Source organism: Elephas maximus, chromosome 22 (assembly GCF_024166365.1).
Source record: "Elephas maximus indicus isolate mEleMax1 chromosome 22, mEleMax1 primary haplotype, whole genome shotgun sequence".
Classification (NCBI taxonomy): Eukaryota; Metazoa; Chordata; class Mammalia; order Proboscidea; family Elephantidae; genus Elephas; species Elephas maximus.
Genome location: NC_064840.1, coordinates 61,353,390 through 61,374,924, shown reverse-complemented (window position 1 = coordinate 61,374,924; position 21,535 = coordinate 61,353,390). Strand labels below are relative to the sequence as shown.

Sequence of the window (21,535 nt, the reverse complement as noted above, 5' to 3'; positions counted from 1 at the left end):
TTCAGATTTGTTTTGATTATTTTAACATTCAGGGGAATTTTGCAGTTTCAAAACATCTCATATGGAATTGAACCAATGGAGGCCATATCAGGGTTTGTGCATATGATTTATGAAGAGAAAAATGATAACATTAATGTTCCTCTCTTACGGGACAGTGACATTTCTGCTTGGTCTAATGATTTACAGTCTAAAGCCAGAAAAAGCTCAAAAGTAAGTGTTGACTCTTTTATTTTGATTTACCACATTGGAAATTATTCACTACAACTTTGTGAAATGAAAAATGCTTTCAGGCAGAGTTTGATTGGTAACTTTCAAACCTTAAATTTATTTTATTTTCTCATGAGGGCCCTGCCTGAATTTTTAAATGGCTAGACAATAAATTTAAGCACTTTGTTAGGCTCATCATTTGATGAAAGTTTAGCAAAAACTTAGGTAATTAATCCTGGAAACATGAAGGTGTGAATGTAGGACTAAAAGAGACAAAAATAATTTTTTCATGTAGGGATTTGGATACTTTATGTACAATATTATTTTTTCCTTAATTACTCTGATAATGTAGGTGGAAATATGTTATTTGGATTTCTAAGTTAAGTCTTTGCTTTAAGAGTTCCAAAATGGACAACGTAAATAGCTAAATAAGGTCCACGTAAGGAAAAGTGATGAATTCTTTCCCCACAAAGGCCTGCAAACGGCCATAAATAATGCAACTGACTCTAGTGAATGGCTGTTGCTTGTAGACTTGAGAAGAATTTTTCTAAACTTATTGTTTGCCAAAAGTGGCTTCCTAATAATTGGCAGCAGAAAATTCAGCAACATAGAAGACTAGTATGAAAATTATTAGTATTATGAAAGCCCAGAAAAGAAAAGCTTTATGTTATAAGCTTAACGTTTACAGTTTCAGTTATTGCTAACATCCAAGGATACTTGGGTTCTTACATAGCTGAAGAATTCTCCTTGAAAATTCTTCCTGATAAGGGGCACTTTTTGAACTAGAATCTTCTAAATAGTACCTACGTTTTGTATTTGAAATCGACCTAGTTATGTAATTAGAAACACATCTTTCAGCTTGTTTCTGAATATAATTTCAATGGAAGGCAATTTTCTAGAAATTCTCAGGACTCATTCTGTGTGTTTTTCAGAGAACTGAATTTTCCAACTTATCACCTCGATACATTGAAATGCATATTGTCGTGGATAAAAATTTGGTAGGTCCTATTTAAATGCATTGTTTTTTAAATGGTTTAATATTTGTCTTTAACTCAATTTCAAAGATCAAGTGGATATTTTCAACCTTTTTGATAAATGTCCATTTTGATTTTGCAATTAATACATTCTTAAAAAGTTATAAATAAGTCAAGTTTTTGTTAATTCATTGAGTGTCTTTGCAGGGTCTCCAAAAGCTTTTGTAAAGTGAAGTATCTTTCCATTTCCTGAGTGAAGGACTACATCTGCAGTTAAACGATAGATTAGAACTCCTCCAAACTCTCAACCCCTGCATCTAGCAGAGGGATACAGCAATAGTATTTAACTGGCTCTTAGCTTCATTGGAATGGTGAATTATGAAACAAAGAGGCCACTTCTTTCAAGCAAAGGGCAAAAAAACTTCTGCTTTGTTCTCAGTTTTAGGTAAATTAAAAGAAAGAAAAGTGAACACCAATCTCACTTTGAGAATTCACGACTATAATTCAGCCCCTGCATGGGTGTAGGCTTTGAATTTGTACTACATTTTTTTTTTTTTTTTTGATGGAGTTAGGGAATTCTAAGCCTTGAGGCTACATTTGTCCCAGGTTGGTAAAATCCCAGGGCACCTGATAGAAGCAAATAATATTTCTCTCTGATGGAACACAACATCAAAATAGTACCTAAGGATACCTCAGGATTCCCACAGATGAATGCCAGCCATACCAGCTCAAAATCCATAAGGAAATAAGCCTATGAACAAGGGTCACCAAAATAAGAAACAACAGATTTAGATCTACAAAATCTTGAGATATTAAAAATTTAAGATATATGACAGCGTAGAACCTCTCCATGGGCTTTCTTAAGCTGTAATCTTTCTGGGAGAGCCCTGGTGGCAAGTGGTTAAGAGCTCAGCTACTATCCAAAAGGTTGGCAGTTCAAATCCATAACCACTCCTTGGAATCCCTATGGGGCATTTCTACCCTGTCCTATAGGGTTGCTATGAGTCAGAACTGACTCAATGGCAACTTTTTTTTTTTTTTGTAGTCCTTATGGAAGCAGATCACCAGGTCTTTCTCCTGTGGAGCCAGCAAGCTTTTGGTTAGCAGCAGCGTGCTTAACTGTTGTGCCACCAGGGCTCCTTCTCATAAAGTTAAAAAAAAAAAAAAAAATTTTTTTTTAAAGTTAGGGGTAACAAAAATTGAAGTTCGTGGCTAATTTGACCCAGTACAAAGCCAACACAAATAATATTTCTCTAAAAATACAAAACAGAAGGAAGACAGCGGAATTTTAAGCATAGCCAACAAAAAGAAGGCAACTAAAGAGAGAAAAAAAATATACGTTAAAAATATGTCTCATAAATGTGGAACAAATTTGAAAGCTAAGGTAAAGGTAGAATATTTAAACTCAAATATATAAGAGATTATATTAGGTGTAAACACCAAAAAAAATTTAGGTGTAGAGGGACTAAACACAAAAAAAAAAAACAAACAAAAATAGCTGTCTAGTCGATTCTGACTCAGAATGACCCTACAGGGCAGAACAGAACTGCCCCATAGGGCTTCCAAAGGAGCAGCTGGTAGATTTGAAGTGTCAGCTTTTTGGTTATCAGCCAAGCTCTTAACCACTGTGCCACCAGGGTTTCCTTCATCACCATAAAAAAAAAGGAGTATAAATTGCACAACAGTCTGGGAAAACTGATTGTCATTATCTACTAATGTTGTTATCCTCTAACCCAGCATTTTTACTGCTAGGTAGATGTCCAGCAGAAATGTGTGTGCATGTGTACCAAAATAAATGAAAAGTAATATTTATTGTAGCATTATTTTAATAATAAAAATTATGTCTATCAATAGTAATAGATGTAATGACCATACAATGGAATATCTAACAATGAAAATATATGAAATATAACTACATCTGACATGGATTAATCTCATAAGCATAATATTGAGCAAAATAAATCTCAAAGAATGTGTACCAAGCCAATGAATTGCCAAGCCAATGAATGAACAAAGCAGAGAGACATGAGCCACTGCAGTGAGATACTTCCTGTCTGGAGTGACAGCACCACTTTTTTCTCATTTCATTGGCCAAAGTGAATCACCTGGCCATGCCTATCTTTCAAAAGGATGGGTACCTGAACTAGAAGATAACTGAATATTGGTAAGTAGGGGTAATGCCAGAGCATAGTGTCAAAACTAAACACAGAAGGAGATTCATATTCTAGAAAGAATTTGCTGTTAGAAAAGTAAGCATGAAAAATGTATGGATGAAGCTTGCAATTCCCAGTGTTAAAATTGGAAAACAAGAAGTGCAAAGAAAACAGAGGCAGTAATTAACAAAAGACAATGTTGTATACATAAACGAACATTAAAATTGATCAATTCAAGAGATGGTTTGTTGAAAAAAATAAATAGGCATAAAGTATAATTAAGAAAAAAAGGGAAGAAAACATGTTATAGTCTTAAAAAGAATAAAGAGAATGTGACAATGGTCCTGGAGAATGTCAGACAGCAGACAACTTTGAAAAAGCAAATTTGATGTCATCTCAAAAGGAGATAAGAATTTGAATAGGTCAGTTGCCACAGTGTTAGGCATAGATGATTTTAAAGGAGAGTTCTTTAAAATGTTTCAGGAATACATAATTCATGTGCTAATGCAAAATAGTTGGAAAATAGCAAAAAAAAAAAAAATGCGAGTTAACAATTTTAGGATATGCCCTAATATTTGCTTCAGATTATTTGTTTGCTGAATTATGACAAAGCACAAATGCACACACACACTTACAAGCAAAAGGCCCATCTTTCTTAAAGCTGTACGTTTCTTATTAAAATATTATATTAATTTTGACAGTATAATAGAGTTTAATGCAGTGATCACATATAATGGTGGTTTAATATTAAATGATGTATTAATAAAATGCATTGCATCAATTGGTCAAAAGACAAAAATCATGATCATTTTGGTAGGTTTCAAAAAGGCATTTGATAAAAATTCAACCCCAGTTTTTATAAACGTTTTAGTGAATAGGTGTTCTTCAACATGAATTAGAATACTCATCTTACAATGAAAACCACTTGGTGATGAAACATTTGAAGCTTTGCATTGCAAAATCAGGAGCAAAGCTCACGTACCTGATATCAGCTTTACTGTTTAATATTGTGCTGAAATTTTTAAGCAATTAGATGTAGAAAAGCTTATTGGAAAAAAGGAGAAATTAGAACATGTGTACATTGTGACATCAAAGAGCTCCATACACAGTATCCAGGATCAATTTTCCAGTAAGCCTTTCACTGAGGATTTTTCCTTTCTGTGTATACATTTTTGGTCTGGGATTATATTTATTTATAATATAAAAAGTAAGTATTATATTTTGAAATACCAAATTTTAAAAATGTACGATTCCATTTTGATAAACCATAGTGCTACAGGTTGAGAGCATTAAGCATTGTCTAAAATTATGTTATTAAACATTTTAATTATTTCACATATGTTAATTATAATATAAATTATATATTAATTATTTGTATTATTTATAAATCATTACTTATTGAATTTCAATTGGAATATATCCTTATGGATACTTTAGAATACAGCACGTTGTACAAGTAGAGGCTATATGATAGATAAATGACATGTATTAGTTTTTAAAAAATAATTCATCTTTTTCAGTTTGATTACATGGGCTCTGACATAAAGGTCGTAACACAGAAGGTTATTCTGATCGTTGGCCTTGTTAATGCTGTAAGTTTTTTAAAAAACTTCTGTTGATATACTTTATAGAAATAAAGTTAATATGAAATTGTGTATATAGTATTTTGCTGCGCTGTTGAAGAGTTTCCATAATCAAAGAGTCAACTTAAATGTCTTAAATATATTTTTATAAAAGTTTAATGTAATGTTCAAATTTATTTAAAATTGTTCATTTATCTTTTCCTCCTAGATGCTAGCCCAGTTAAAATTGACTGTTATAATATCTTCCATAGAAATCTGGTCAAATAAAAACCAATTTTCTACTACAGGACAGCCCAGTGATTTATTAATTAGGTTGGTCGAATGGGAAGGCAAATATCTTGTACCTCAACCCCATCATAATACATACTTTTTTGTGTAAGTATAGCATTCTGTATTTGTATAGCATTAAAAGAATAACCCAAAATGACTTAATATGTTAATTATTTAAAATAAGCATTTACTTAGCATATAGTCTGTTCTACAAATTTGATGGACAGCATGGGATGTCCCAGCTCTCTAGGACTTAATGTGAGACAAGAGTTACAAACTTAAAATCACCTAATATAAGTTACAAAAATGTATTGAACTAACTAAAAGAACTTAATTATGAGTGATACAATTTCTTTGATTTTCCTCGGCTTATAAACTTTTGGCACATGTTATCTTATCTGTACATTCTTTCATCCAATTAATTCTTATATTTTTACTTCCTAATAAAATTAATATATTGAATTGTCAGAGTATCTACAGAATGATGCACAGAAAAATCTATTTCTCTTGAGTGAAGAAATGAATAAGTAAGTCGCGGGGCTGTAAATGTAGCCCAAGCCCAAGCCCTTTGCTGCCTAGTTGATTCCAACTCATAGCGGCCCCATAGGACAGAGTAGAACCGCCCCATAGAGTTTCCAAGAAGCGCCTGGTGGATTCGAACTGTAGACCTTTTGGTTAGCAGCCATAGCACTTAACCACTACGCCACCAGTGTTTCCTGTAAATGTAGAGGGAACCAGAATGACAGCCATTATAATAAGTGCAATGATATCTTGCATAAACTATTAGTCCTCAGCCTTATGTTTCTTGATGTTTGTCAGATTCAAAATTGACAAAGGGATAATGAAATGTCCTTAACATTGAAGCTTTTAGAAAAAACATAAATACTGTTGTAGAATTCAGAGTAGCATGTTGCTTAAACCTGAAAATCCATTGTTGTTGAGCATTTTTCGACTCATAGCGACCCTATAAGACAGAGTAGAACTATCCTATAGAGTTTCCAGGGAGTGGCTGGTGGATTTGACCTGCAGACCTTTCGGTTAGCAGCTGAGCTCTTAACCGCTGTACCACCAGGGCTCCAGCATAGTGCTTTAAAAAAAAAAAAAAAATTTTTTTTTTTTTTTTAATTTACGTAATAATTGCTCAGTGATGTTTGCTGTTAATGAAAACTATTTTCGTTTATGGTACCACTCTAAAATGTACTTATGAGGAAAATTATTATTTTCTTTTCTAGATTTAGGAAGTATCCTAGTTTTATAGGAACCACGTTTCCTGGAAAAATGTGTTCCAAGACTTATGCCAAAGGAGTTGCTTTGGTATGTAATTATTATCCAGTTTGCTCTCATAATTTTCACATTTAAAGTGTTTATTAATATTTTAAAGCATGAATAAATATATTAGTTTAATGTCTCCTTTATAGCTTTTTATATTACTAACTTGGAGCAGAAAAATTATATATTATTGCTTTAAGAAAAAATGGAACATTTAAAAATTGAAGTGATTATGATGTCATATTGTAGGTAAAATTTTCATTGTTTCAAACAGTGGTATGCCATGCATCAGTCTTTATTATGTATTCAACGCAATTTTATGTTAATTATTAAATGTATTCACTTTCAATTTTTTTCTCTAACTTAGTAATTGGTGTATACTATGTGAGTTTTTATTAAATAATGGCTATTTTTCTCTTACGTATTTTATTATTGCGTTCAATTCTTTAGTATATATTTGGGAGGAGCAGACTGCTGTTGGGAAGAAGTGGCAATAGAATATTCATAATCTACTGTTTTCTGGGATAAGTGAGAATAAACTCTTATGGCAACCAAGTTATAAAAATTAGAGAGGATAACCAACTAGAAAGTGCTTCAAAAAAATAAGTCCGCGCTATGATTTTTATGCTGACCTATTTACTGCTGTGTCTAAAAGGAGAATTGGAAACAGATGATAAAATTCATCATTATCACATAGGTTACTCAGGAAAGGCTTATGGACATAATTGCCACCCTACGAGTGTTTTTGATGACAAAACTGAGATTACCGATTAGTAATTGTTGTCCTACTTGAAAGTGGTGTCTCCGAAAGTCACACAATTAGTGATCTGAAAAAAAAATCTGAGTCTTGCCCAAATGATTCCATATTTTTTCTATGCCTACATGTAAATAAAATTTTTTACCTTCCTTGTGAAAGGCCAGTTTGCTTGTGTTCTAATTTACTGTGAAACTCTTCTGATTTATTGATGACTGTCTTTTAATACCTTCACAGACAAATGTCTGAAAAGTGTCACTCAAATGAAGTATCTTTATTTGTCAGCTTATCTCTCACTCATTCTTCCGGGCACTCCATTCTGAATTTTCTACTACCACATCATGGAAACGGCTACTGGTCTCATTAATACTGCTTCTGTACTGTAAAAAAAAAAAAATTCTCTTCTTGAGTTACTATGCTAGTTTCCTGTGTGTCTTCTGGAAGCTTTATTGTTTTTATCTTTCACATTTAAATCTACCACCTATTCGGATATTATTTTTATGTATGGTGTGAAGTAGAACTCTAAATTCATTTTTTCCATATGGATATCCCATTGATCTAGTACCATTTATTGAAACTACCATTCTCTACCTACAGCAATCATCTTTGTCCTAAATGAAAAAGTGACCATATATATAGAGGTGTATTTCTAATATTTCTTTTCTGTTTTATTCTCTTTTTGTTTATCCTTGAACCAACACTACACTTTAATATCAGGTAGAGTAAATGCTCCTTTTTTTTTTTTTTTTGAATATTGCCTTGGCTATTCTTTGTTGTTGTGTGCCATCGAGTTAATTCTGACTCATAGCGACCACATAGCAGTCAATAGGATAAAGGAGAACTGCCCCTTAGGGTTTTCTTGGCTGCAGTCTTTATGGGAACAGATTGCCAGGTCTTTCTCTCACAGAGTGGCTGGGTGGGCTCAAGCTGCCAACCTTTTGGTTAGCAGCTGAGTGCTTAATCATTAGGGCTCCTTGGGCTATTCTCAGCTCTTTGCATTTCCATATATATTTTAGATTCAGCTTGTCAGTTTTCACAAAATATTCTGTTGAGATTTGGAATGGGATTACATCTAAATTGATATCCATTTGCAGTTTGAACATAGGTCTGGTAGGAAAAGGGTACCTGCCAACAGAGGTCTGTGTGCTTTCGCTAGATTAAATTTAGCACAGGTTGGGCATTGTTTGACTACCTTATCTGAATCCCTTTAGAAGTGACCCCAGTAGCATTTCTTCATTCTTTTACTGTTTTATCCCATCCTAAATGATCTCTTAAATGGAAACTAGTGGCCGCTGGGGTGTGTAAATCCTTAGGGAGTACATACTGATTATTTGGTCCACTCGAAAATTCTGCTTGCTGGTTTGTCTGACATCCTTCAGATTTCCATTGATCTTGTTCAGAGGAAGGGGCAGCTTTTTGATGTTATGACAGGCTATGCCATTTTTCTTCCCCCACTTTTTCTGGAACCTCAGTCCGAGGTTCAAGTAAGGGGGTATTTTGTCCATTATAACAAATTTGGCATTGGTCCTGTCCAAAAAGTGTATGGGGGGAGGGAAAGAGGGTTCGATACCTTTTATTTTCAGTCCCTCCAGCCATTAGCATTAAACTCTGACACTAGCCCACTTCCTATCTCATAAAGATAACGGGCTACGACCTTAAAATTTCCCCCAGAAACTTCGATCTAAAAAGGCAATATGATCTTCCTCCCATATAGATTTGATTTCAAAGAGACAAGTTAATAATAATGTAAGATGGAGACCTTGAGGTATTGCTGGTCTGCTTCCGGGCGCCATCCATAATTGGGTGGTGACGTCTAGGTAACCATTCTTTTGAGACCCAACTAAGTACCTCTTCTTCTGGAGTTAACTGCCGGTGTTGTTTTATTATTTGAAAACATGGGTAAGTTATGAATGGTGATTGGGAGTTAACACGAGGAGGGGGAGGATCTCTAATTCTTTGACCTTCAGATTTTGGGGAGCCTGTAGTAATCCCTGGAAACCCTGGTGGCGTAGTGGTTAAGTGCGGTAATACGGCTGCTAACCAAAGAGTTGGCAGTTTGAATCCGCCAGGCGCTCCTTGGAAACTCTATGGGGCAGTTCTACTCTGTTCTACAGGGTCGCTATGAGTTGGAATCGACTCGATGGCACTGGGTTTTCTTTTCTTTTCTTTTTTTTGGTACTAATTCCCTTAAAATGAGTTGAGCTCCTATTTTTCTCGATTGTTGAGATTAAATATTCCTGAACGGGGGTATGAGCAGCCAGTTTAGCAGCTTTGTCAGCCAATCTATTTCCGTTTACTTTCTCTGTTTGGGGGCCCTGTTTGGGTTGATGATCTTGTATTTTTATTACCGCAATTTCAGGAGATAATAAGAGAGCTTCCAGCAAATTGGCCACTAAAGTACCATCTTTATGGGTTGTCTTGAAAACTTTAAAAGTCCTTTCTGTTTTCATAACATTCTGAAATAAAAAATTATTCCATTGAGTAACGAAAATTGGTGTATATATTGACTGACTGGCCTTGTGCCAACTTACATTCTCTTGTTAAGGCTATAAGCTTGGTTTGTTGGGCTGTGCTTACCTCAGACGAGGGTCCGCTCTCTAATACCTCTCCCATGGTGGTAATGATGTATCCTCCTTGAAACCTAGAACTAGGAGCTTCAGATGTTATCTAGGAGCCATCTACAAACAGCACAAGTGAAGGGTTGGAGAGTGGAGTTTCTTGCAAATCTATTTTAGGAGAGAAAAGTTGATCAGTTAAAACAGTCATGATCAATGTCATTTCCATTGGGATCAGGCATGGGGTAGCTGGATTTAAGGCCCCTACAGTGTGTAATATAAGATTGGGGTCAACCAGAAGAAGGTCTTCATATGAAGTTAGTCAGCTAGCAGAAAGGTGTTGGGTTAGAGTAGAATTTCAGATGGCAGGAACTGCATGTGGAACATGCATACCTAGATTATTTCCTAATACTGTATCAGCTGTTATTTTTACCAATTTGGCAGTGGCTGCAACCACTCAAAGACATGGGGGATAAGCTCTGACTACCGGATCTAATTGTTTACTGTAGTACCCTACAGATCTCTGTCTGTCTCCATGCTTCTGAGTTACAACTCCTAAGGCATTTCTTTGTCTTTCCAGAAGGAGAAGAGAGAAATCTAAAGAATAGTTAGGGAGTCCAAGAACTTTAATGTGAGTTACAGATTCTTTTAATTTACTTTTGGCTTGCCCATCTTCCATAGACAGCTCAAAAGGTTCAGAGATATTACCCTTAAGATATACATTAAGCAGCTGTGCTAATAAAGAGAAATTTGTAATCCAGGCTCTACGATATCCACACAGTCCTAAAAATTCCTTTAACTGTTTCTTTGTTGTAGGTATAAAACCCGTTGTTGTCAAGTCAATTCTGAATCATAGCGACCCTATAGGACAGAATAAACCCCCCTCGTAGGGTTTCCAAGGAGCAGCTGGTGGATTCAAACTATTGACCTTTTTGTTAGCAGCCGAATGCTTAACCATTGGGCCACCAGGGCTCCTGTCGTAGGTACAGTATAGAAAAAAGATAGCTTCTTTTCATTTTGGGTCAATTGAGATTCCTTTTGCTGAGGTTAAATAACCAAGATCTTTTATTTGTGGAAGAGAAAACAGTAATTTTTCCCTGGGCACCTTATGCCCTCTAACAGCCAGATGATATAGTAACAGAAGACTATCCTGTATGTTGGAAACCCTGGTGGCGTAGTGGTTAAGTGCTACGGCTGCTAACGAAAGGGTCGGCAGTTCAAATTCTCCAGGCGCTCTTCGGAAACTCTATGGGGCAGTTCTACTCTGTCATACAAGATCGCTATGAGCTGGAATTGAAATGACGGCACTGGGTTTTATCCTGTATGTTGGAAACCCTGGTGGTGTAGTGGTTAAGAGCTACAGATGGTAACCAAAAGGTCAGCAGTTTCAATCTACCAGGTGCTCCTTGGAAACCCTATGGGGCAGTTCTACTCTGTCCTATAGGATCACCATAAGTCAGAATCGACTCCACAGCAACAGGTTCTTTTTTTTTTTCCTTTTGGGTCAGGGAACTCTTTTACCGTGGCCCAATATTTGGCCTTAGACCGTGAGTGGAAGGAGAGCTCAGGGTTCCTGCTTTGGCCCTTTGTTTAACTACCAAGGTCATGGTGGGCCCAGTAATTTCTGGCCTAGCAAATGGCATTTCAGATAAAGCCAGTTTCTCTAAGTCTGGTTAGAGATTGGAAGACAATGATTCCAATGTTGTACTGCCTTCCATTTCCTTTGTGCAATGTTAGAATTTGTTAGGCTTGCTTAGACGCTGCTTCCTGCAGGGAGGCAAATTTGTCATGATGTTGTTTTCGAGGTGTCTGAAAATACAAATTATAAAAAATTTTCCACTGTGGTTGTTTTACACTAGACCCATGACTTTCTAGTTTACAACTCATATTTTATTACTTTAGCCAAACCCAAACTGTTCAAGCCTCATGATCAGAAGTGAGATTGTGCCATTTTTCTGAATACTGACCAGCAGTGGCACAAAAGTTTAAAACTATGTAGGCAGCAGGCGTCCCGGATGGGGGGCTTTTGTCTCTGTTGTTATTATTATTTCCAACTTTCTTTTATTAGCTAACACAGAAAAGGAGACAAAAGACAGAAACACAACCATAAAATCAAGAACAGCAGTTTTACCGAAAGACATCCAGATGGAGCTCTCTCAAAAATCTCAAAATGAAGTTTCAAAGAGAAGTTACCAAACCAGTTTTTTAACAAGAATATATTGCAATAATATTTTCTATTATGCAGGAATGCAATAAAGTTCATACTTTGATGGCGCTTACCTCAATCAGAGGATTTCTGAAGGGGACGTGGAGTGCAAGAAGTGCAATACAGTGGATCTCCAGTGGTGCCAACCAGCAGTCCAGGTCTCCTGGGGATCCGATGAAGAGTTCACTAAAGAAGACCCTGCTCACGCTGCGCCAGCCTGCTGTAGTGAAACAACTTTTACCAAAGCCTTCTGCCACAAAGACATTTTTATCGTGACGTATCAGAAGACAAAAATGGGAAATTGCTTACAACCTAAAGATGGGCTGTAAGCACTCAGGCTAGAAACAGACCAAAATTCAAAGAAGTATACTGTATAAGTACTTTTTATATAATTCTGACAGGTGCAGATTCATTATGAGTAAGCACGTGCCCTTTACAATCATTGGACGTGTAACTGTGAGTAAACTACTTACAGATTATGACTGGTTAAAGTAAAGAACTAAGATCATGATTGGGTAACATTTTCTTGTCTTTCTTTTCTAACAATTTGGGCTCTTGGTTGAGGGGTTCCAGGCCTGTCATATGATGGTTTTTCTTTATTTCTTAGGTAGGCTACATGTGATATCGTGTGGATCTTCAACATGCTTCCTGGGGTAAATTGTTAGCTTAGGTGCGCACATGAACTAGTTAGAGCACTCTGTCCTACTCCTTTGATATAATTTCTTGTTTCAAGTCCTATAGATTCTGACAAACAAGTTGGCCTTTTGTGGTTATGGCCTGCTATGGTTAGGTTAACCCTTTATCAAGTGCCATATCTAAGAATCCATTCTTGAAGACTAGGTGCTGAACTATTGCCCCTCTGTTTTCTTCTAAGAGTTTTAAGGATTTAGGTCATACGTTTAGGTCTCTGATCCATTTTGAGTTAGTTTTTCTGTATGGAGTAAAGTATGTGTTTAACTCCAATCTTTTGCATGTGGAAGTCCGGTTATTCTAGCACCATTTATTAAAGAGACTATTCCTTCCCCATTTGATGAATATAGCACCCTTATTGAAGATTAATTGACCATAGAAGCACAAGCATAACTCTATATTCTCAATTCTAATCCATTGACATCTATGTCTATCATTATAACAGTATCAGACTATTTTGATTAGTGTAGATTTACATGCTTTGAATTCAGGAAATGAGAAAGCCCTCCTACACTATTCATCTTTTTAAAAAATTATTTGGGGCCTTTGCAGTGCCATATACATTTAATGATTAGATTTTCCAGGTCTTCAAAGAAGGCTGTGGGAATTTTTGATGGAGATCGCATTGAAGTTATAGATTGCTTTTGGTAGCACTGACATCTTGACAATATTAAATCTTCCTATCCATGAGCATGACTAAGACAGAGTAGGAAGAAGGACCTGGCAGTCTACTTCTGAAAAAGAATTAGCCAGTGAAAACCTTACGAATAGCAGTGGTATTGGAGGAAGACTCATTAACAACCTGCGTCATGCAGATGACACAGCCTTGCTTGCTGGAAGTGAAGAGGGCTTGAAGCACTTACTGATCAAGATCAAAGACCACAGCCTTCAGTATGGATTACACCTCAACATAAAGAAAACAAAAATCCTTACAACTGGACCAATAAGCAACATCATGATAAACGGAGAAGAGACTGAAGTTGTCAAGGATTTCATTTTACTTGGATCTGCAGTCAACACCCATGGAAGCAGCAGTCAAGAAATCAAAAGATGCATTGCATTGGGCAAATCTGCTGTAAAGGACCTCTTTAAAGTGTTGGAAAGCAAAGATGTCACCCTGAAGATTAAGGTGCGCCTGACTCAAGCCATGGTGTTTTCAATCACATCATATGCATGAGAAAGCTGGACAATGAATAAGCAAGACCGAAGAAGAGTTGACGCCTTTGAATTGTGGTGTTGGTGAAAAATATTGAATATACTATGGACTGCCAAAAGAACAAAGAAATCTGTCTCAGAAGAAGTACAACCAGAATGCTCCTTAGAAGCAAGGATGGCAAGTCTGCGTCTTACATACTTTGGACATATTATTTGGAAGGATCAGTCCCTGGAGAAGGGCATCATGCTTGGTAAAGTACAGGGTCAGTGAAAAAGAGGAAGACCCTCAAGGAGGTGGATTGACACCGTGGCTGCAACAATGGGCTCTAGCATAACAACGATTGTAAGGATGGGGCAGGACCGGGCAGTGTTTTGTTCTGTTGGGCATCGGGTCGCTATGAGTCAGAACTGATTCAGTGGCACCTAACAACAACAACAACATCATCCATGAGCGTGGAATATCCTTCCATTTGTTTCCAAAAATGAAAACATATCCGTTGCTGTTGAGTCAATTCAGACTCGTAGTGACCCTATAGGACAGAGTAGAGCTGCTCATAGGGTTTCCAAGGCCATAATCTTTATGGAAGCAGACTGCCACATCTGTCTCCTATGAAACAGTTTGTGGGTTTGAATTACCAACTCTCATTTAGTAGCTGAGCACTCAACCACTGCACCAACAGGACTCCTTCCATTTGTTTAGGTCACCTTTAATTTCTTTCAGTAAAGTTTTATAGTTTTCCTGTTAATTCCTAGGTATTTTATTTTTAGATGTTATTAAAAATGGAGTTGTTTCCTTAATTTCCTTTTCAGATTACTTTTTGCTGATATAAAAACTCTACTCATTTTTGTGTGCATTGATCTTGTATCCTGCCATGTTGCTGAACTGATTTATTAGCTCTAATAGCTTTATTGTGGATTCTTTGGGGACTTCTATATATAGGATCATGTCATAGGCAAAAAGGAATAATTGTACTTCTTTCTTTCCAATTTGGATGCCTTTTATTTCTTTTTCTTGCCTAATTGCTCTGGCTAGGACTTCCAGTACAATACAGTCATGAACTGCATAATGTCTGTTCGGGCAACATCTGACTGCAGATATGTCCATGGTCCCATGAGATTATAATAGAGTTCAGAAATCACAGTTGGAGAATGGGACACAGCTGATGTAACTGGACATAGCAAACTCAAAATCCTCCTGCACACAACATGTATATCTCATGTGTCCCGTATTCAAAGCAATTGCACTGCCAGGCGTACAATGGTACAGTACATATACAACTGATAACACATATGTCTTGATAATTACAATAAATACAATACTATGTTACTGGCTTATGTATGTACTGTACTGTACTTTCTATCGTTATTTTAATGTGAACTTTCCCTATTTACAAATAAAAAGTTTACCATATAACAGTGTATGCTTTGACTTGTGGACGGGAGCATCCAATCTCATGTACTGTGAATCTCTTAAGTGTTGTGCTGTTATCTCTCTATTTAATTTTCTTTCAAAAATATTATAGTAAAGTACGTTATGGCTCCCAAACACAGCAAAACCAGTGCTAGTGATAGCAGCAGCGAGGGGCAAAGGAGAAGTATCAATCTGGAAGTGAAACAAAAGGTAGAAAATCAATTAACATGTTTGCACAACATCCAAATCATGTAACATCCTATTTCACAGAATGTATCATGGACGTTAAGTGACGTATGACTGTATTGAATAGTAGTGATGAGAGTGAGCATCCTTATCTTGTTCATGATCTTAAGGGGAAAACTTTCAGTCTTTCTTTATTAAGTATGGTATTAGCTGTGAATTTTTCATAAATGCCCTTTTTTGACTGAGGAATTTCTCTTTTATTCCTAGTTCGCTAAGTGTTTTTGTCATAAAAGCATGTTGGATTTTTTTCAAATGCCTTTTGTGCATTGATTGAGATGATCATGTGGCTCTTTTCCTTTGTTCTATTAATGTGGTGTGCTACCTTGATTGATTTTCTGATGTTGAACCACCCTTGCATTCCTGGAATAAATTCCACTCGGTCATGATATATAGTCCTTTTAATATGCTTTTGGATTCGGTTTTCTAGTATTGTTGAGGATTTTTACATCTATATTCATAGGGACTATTGGTCTGTAGTTTTCTTTTCTTATGGTGTCTTTGTCTGGAAAATCAGGGAGATGCTAACCGCGTAGAACAAGTTAGAAGTGTTTTTGTCTATTTCTGGAAGAGTTTAAGAAGGATTGGTTTATATCTTCTTTAAATGTTTGGTAGAATTCTCCAGTGAAGCCATCTGGTGCAGGACTTTTTTTTTTGATTGAGAGGTTATTTTATTACTGATTCAATCTCTACTTCTTACAGGCCTGTTGCAATTTTCTATTTTTCTTTGAGTCAGTTTAGGTAGTTTATATTTTTCTAGTAATTTGTTCAATCCATTTAGGTTACATAATTTTTTGGCATACAATTATTTATAGTATCTGTCTTAGGTTGAGTTCTCTAGACTAGCAAAACTGGTTATACATATATATATATACATACATACATATATGTGTGTGTGGTGCTACTCCCTCTACACACACACACACACACACACACACACACACACACTATATATTCAGAGAGAGAGAGAGATCTATAGTTCAAGGAAATTGTTCATGCAGTTGTGGAGGCTGGCAAACCCCAAATCTGTGGGTCAGACATCAAGTGGGAGGCTTCCTCTGACTCATGTGGTTGCAGGAGCTGATGAACCCAAAATTGGCAGGTCAGATGGCAGACTGCTGACTCACATTCCAGGAACCAGAGGTCAGAGGACGGCCAGTCAAATGCAGGATTCAGAGAGGGTGAGCTTTACCAGAACATCGATATATATTGGATGCAGGCCATGCCCCCAAGAAAACTCCCCTTTCAATTCTTTGGCTGCTCATATCAGATCACAAAATGGAAGATGATTACATAATATATGCCAAACGACTGAGAGTGATAACTTAGTCAAGTTGACATGTAACCTTAACCATCACCGTTCACCCCTTGTCAGCTTGGCACCCATACACATCTTCTTAAACCATACATAATCTCTAAATAAAGACAATTATAAAGTCATACTTGTGCCTAACATGATGCAGCTAACACGTGTACAACCGAAAACACACTAGTCCTATTTACATCTTCTCTTTTATAATAGTGCTCACTTCCACAGCACATATACTAAAATTGGAATGATACAAGGAAGATTAGCATGGCCCCTGCACAAGGATGACACACAAATTCATGAAGCATTCCATATCTGGAGCCCTGGTGGCACAGTAGTTAAGAGCTACAGTGAGCTATGGTTGCTAACCAAAAGGTCGGCAGTTCGAATCCACCAGCTGCTCTTAGAAACCCTGTGCGGCAATTCTACCCTATCCTATAGGGTCGTTATGAGTCGTAACAGCTCGACAGCAGCGAGTTTGTTTTTTCTTATTTTATAATAAGTAATGGAATAAGAGTTTTGTTTTTTTTTAATGGAATAAGAGAGGGAAGAAAACAAAGATATTTACCATATATCCTATAGGGTCGCTATGAGTCAGAATTGACTAGACCCCAATAAAGGAGAAATACTAAAAACAATGACAGTCTTTGTTTCTGGAACTGGTCATATGGTCATAGCTGGTATTTAGAACTATCTTCTTCCGCTATCCATTCCGTATTCCTTTTGCCCTCAGCAAGCACTTCAGCTAGCCATGGTTCTTTGCTTCATGAGGTGGCCCAAACCTTCATTCCTGAGGTGTCTGAGTCATTAGTAGTCAGGTTGGAATTGAGTTACTGTAGTTTTCCATTGACTTTCCTCACCAGGCATGGCAGTACTAAGAGACACCCTAAGGGATCTCCTGTATTGGAGAATACTCTTCCTTTCCTCCATTAAAAAAAAAAAAAAAAAAAACCCAGTTCCTCCATTATGTAATATCAATTCAATTTCTTCTTGGTATTCAGGATCAATCACACCAGCTGATATGATAACTCTCTTCTTTGCCTGTTTATCCAGAGGCATGAGGTGCTCATAGTGGCTGATTAGTATTCATAAGTTCCAGTTTTGTGGAATTAGTGTTGTGTCTCCTGGTGGGAACATTCCTTGCTTTGGAACTAAGACCTGATATCAGGAGGGGACCAGTCCCTGGAGAAAGATATCGTGCTTAGTAGAGTAGAGGGTCAGCGAAAAATAGGAAGACCCTCAAAGAGATGGACTGACACAGTGGCTGCAACGACGGGCTCATGCATAACAATTGTGGAATAGTGCGGACTGGGCAGTGTCTTGCTCTGTTGTGTATAGGGTCGCTATGAGTTAGAACTGACTCAACGGCACCTAACAAAAACAACGTTAAATATATTTTCTTATGTTGGTTTCAAAATTATACATGTGTTTTACTATTCTCGTATTTACTATTATTTTATTTTCAGAGTTTCTTACGTTTTCTCCAATACATGCATACACATGTAAATAGTTTTCTGGGCAAAATAAGTAATTTAACATGTCTTTTCTTCCCTGCCACCTTTTTCCTTTGGTCCTTATTTTCTTTTATGTAATTTATTTTTTGAGCCCTTTGTCCCATACGTGAAAGGTCATTCTGGGTTTGCCTGTTTATTTATTTTGTTATGGTGTTTTCAAAGTGGGTTTTTTCCCTGAGTTCTTGTATGTCTAGAATAACTTCATTTCACCCTCACATATAAAAAACAAGTTCTTATTTTCGGATATGAAAATGTGTAGTCCTATACTTTTCCTTTTATACTTCAAGATTATTACTTGAATATGTTCTTATATCCAGGATCTTCTGTGTCTTTATGATAATTTTTTACTCAATTTCTATTCCTTTGATAGAAACTGAATTTCACTTTAATGTGCCTATGTGCTTTTGTTGTTGTTGTTTGTGTTTTTAATTGTTTAATCCTTTTGGCAGTCCTTGATGCTTTTAAGTTTGAGATCCTTTATCTTTTCATATTTCATCTCATCTTCAACTGGTTCTTCTTAGTAAGTACTTGATATTGTTTCATGTGTTCAACAACCTATTTTTTTTTTTGCAAATTTATTATGCTTAGTTTAATTTTCTGTCCCCCTCCCACTCTGGTGAATTAATTCTGGTTCTTTGTGTTATATGCTTTCAGGTTTTTTTCTTTTATAGAAATTTTACTTAGAGTAAGTTAGGAAAACAGAGACTACACTAGGTATTTAAGGCAAAGAAATTTCGCGCAGATAATTGGTCACAGTATTTGTACTCAAATAACACGTGCCTTCTACATTTGTGTGCCGATTGCTCCCCTGCCCGAGAGGAGTTTTCATAAGCGCTGCTATGCCAACTTTTATTTTTAGCATAGTGCGCTTATGAAAATACCTCGTGGGGGAGGGAGCGGTTGGCAAACAAATGTAGAAGGCACATGTTATTTGCATAAAAATATGGTGGTTACACAGGTATATGAGGTCTAAGAAAGCCCAAAGGGAATAGTGAGTTAACACAGACACAATAGCAACAAGAAGCAGCTACCACTTTAGGACTGAGGAAGAGTTTGCTGTTGTCAAAACCAAAAGGGTTATAAAAGAGACCTACCAGTTTGTTATTTAGACCTCTGGAAGAAGGAGCACTTCCTCCTGCTTAGGCCACTTTGGAGAGGCCCTGATAGGCTGGTTCTGACAGCACCCAAAGAAGCTAGAGTTGAGAAGCTGTTGCTCTTGGAGCGAACTGCAAATAATGGAACGAACTTATGCTTTAAAGGCAAAATGTTGCACCTTGAGCAATGCTAACCAAAACATCAGGTGCGTGGGAAGAAGCAGCGCCTTGTCACCATCAACTAGCTTCTAATGTCCCACTACTTCAGGAAGTTTGGTGATAAAAATAAATATGGGGAAGGTAATTCAGAGAATCATAACCCCAGAATCTTATAGCCGAGTAGGAAGGGTAGATTTTGAACCCTGTTTCTTGTCTTTTATACTGCTTGTACCATTTTTTTTTTCTTATATTTCTTGGGATATCAGTTAATTTGGCTGGTATTTCATACCAGCTAAAAGAGAACTTTATCTATATCCTCTTCTGGAGAGTAGATGAAAAGGGGGCCTGCCAAAGTTTGGTAAAAATCTGAGCTTTCTTATAATCTATTTGTCACCTATGCCCTAAAAAATGCTTTAGATCAATAGCTGGCGCGGATGAAGGAGAGACTGCTTGAATTCAAGCAGTCCGCTGGTAGATGAAATTTTAACTCTCTTCTGAAGTTGGACTGAAGTGGTGCTTTTGTTTACTGTCGGGTTGGTTATGTTGTTTTCCTACATCTCAGTAGCTATTGCTGGACAATATGCAACCCAGGGCAATATGTGAGAAAGTTATAAATGACTCCTTGGACCATGGCCATTTTCTCTTCTGAGCTGTTCTTTATTTGCCACTACCTCACTGCCATTGTGCTCTCACTCCCAGCCCATCAGAAGGTAAACAATTTCTTTTAGAAGGATCAGCACAAGCTGGTTCCTATGAGGCAGAGGTTAAAGATATCCCAAATGTCCAGTTTTTCCAAGCTGCTGTACCACTCCATCATCTCTAACGCCAACTACTCCCTCTCCCCTCAGTTTTCTCCCTCCTGTCCTTGAGTTCCCTAACTGACTGCAACATCTCACAGAACTCACGAAGCATGTAAAGAAAGTGGCTCATGTGGTTGTGGAGGCTGGCGAGTCCCAAATTCATGGGTCAGGTGTAGGCTTCTCCCAACCCACAAGGCTGCAGGAGGTGACAAACCCAAACCAGCAGTTCAGACCACAGGCTCCTGGCTCACAAGGCGTGGAAGTCGATGACTCAGGACACATGATAGGCTGCTGGGCCAAGGGGCTGCAGAGGTCAGTGAATTCCAGAATTGACAGGTCAGATAGCAGGCCTCTGGGGAGGTCAACTGATCATATGAAGAGAGAGCCTTGCCAGGACACACACATATATCTTAGATGCAGGCCATACCCCAGGAAAGTGTGTAACTTTAGTAAGTGTAGAGCTTGAGTCACACCCTCCTGCAAGGCTGTGACCCAAGACACACCTTATACCAATCCTGCCTCATCAACATGTAGAGGTTAGGATCCACAGCACATAAAATGGAGGACAACCACACAATAGGGATTATGGCCAGTCAACACATAACCCCAACCATCACAGGTTCCATATACCTTATTTGCATAGTCCCACGCAATCATTGTGTGTGAGTCACAAAGACCATGGCTAAAAGTGCTATATTAAGTAATTCATTGCACTGCAGAAGCCAACTACCTTTTTACATTCCCAGCAATTTCGAGAGTTTATTAGGTCAGTCAATTTTCTTCTTTGACTTTGCTGTGTTTTTGTATTATGGAGGGGATCATGTTATTTTACCACGTGGTGGGAGGATTAACTGACTTTTTACTGAAGTACTGAAATATTCAGAGTAATGTGTGAATAATTAAGTCATATAAAAGTTGAGTTAATTCAAACATGTTCAAGCTTTCCCTTGCTTTAAAATGATAATTCAAGAACTATTTATAAATCAAGAATAATAGCTGCTTTCCCTCACTTATATGGCACTTTTCAATCATCTTCTGAGCTGTACTAAAAAAAAACAAAACATAGAAATTGGGAATGACGTAAAGGAAAGCAACACTACCTATTTGGGTATCTATTTATCTATTATCTATTTCTGTGTAACCAATTACATTAAAACTTAGCAGCTGAAAACAATACAGTTCTGTGGCT

General features: G+C 37.0%; 1 protein-coding gene and 1 non-coding gene across 4 annotated transcripts in view; both read left to right on the top strand.

Annotated features, from left to right (window-relative positions):
- The window catches only part of LOC126065719 (disintegrin and metalloproteinase domain-containing protein 5-like), a 149,714-nt gene that overhangs the window by 31,696 nt on the left and 96,483 nt on the right, over nucleotides 1–21,535 (top strand). For all 3 annotated transcript variants that reach the window (XM_049866081.1, XM_049866082.1, XM_049866083.1), the window contains 5 exons: nucleotides 33–210; nucleotides 1,140–1,205; nucleotides 4,855–4,926; nucleotides 5,126–5,292; nucleotides 6,420–6,501. In XM_049866081.1, coding sequence (XP_049722038.1) covers nucleotides 33–210; nucleotides 1,140–1,205; nucleotides 4,855–4,926; nucleotides 5,126–5,292; nucleotides 6,420–6,501 — 565 coding nt within the window. The remainder of the gene's footprint in view (nucleotides 1–32; nucleotides 211–1,139; nucleotides 1,206–4,854; nucleotides 4,927–5,125; nucleotides 5,293–6,419; nucleotides 6,502–21,535) is intronic.
- LOC126066163 (U6 spliceosomal RNA) lies at nucleotides 16,992–17,098 on the top strand. The gene has a single exon (XR_007515018.1). It is a non-coding gene; the product is annotated as a U6 spliceosomal RNA (small nuclear RNA).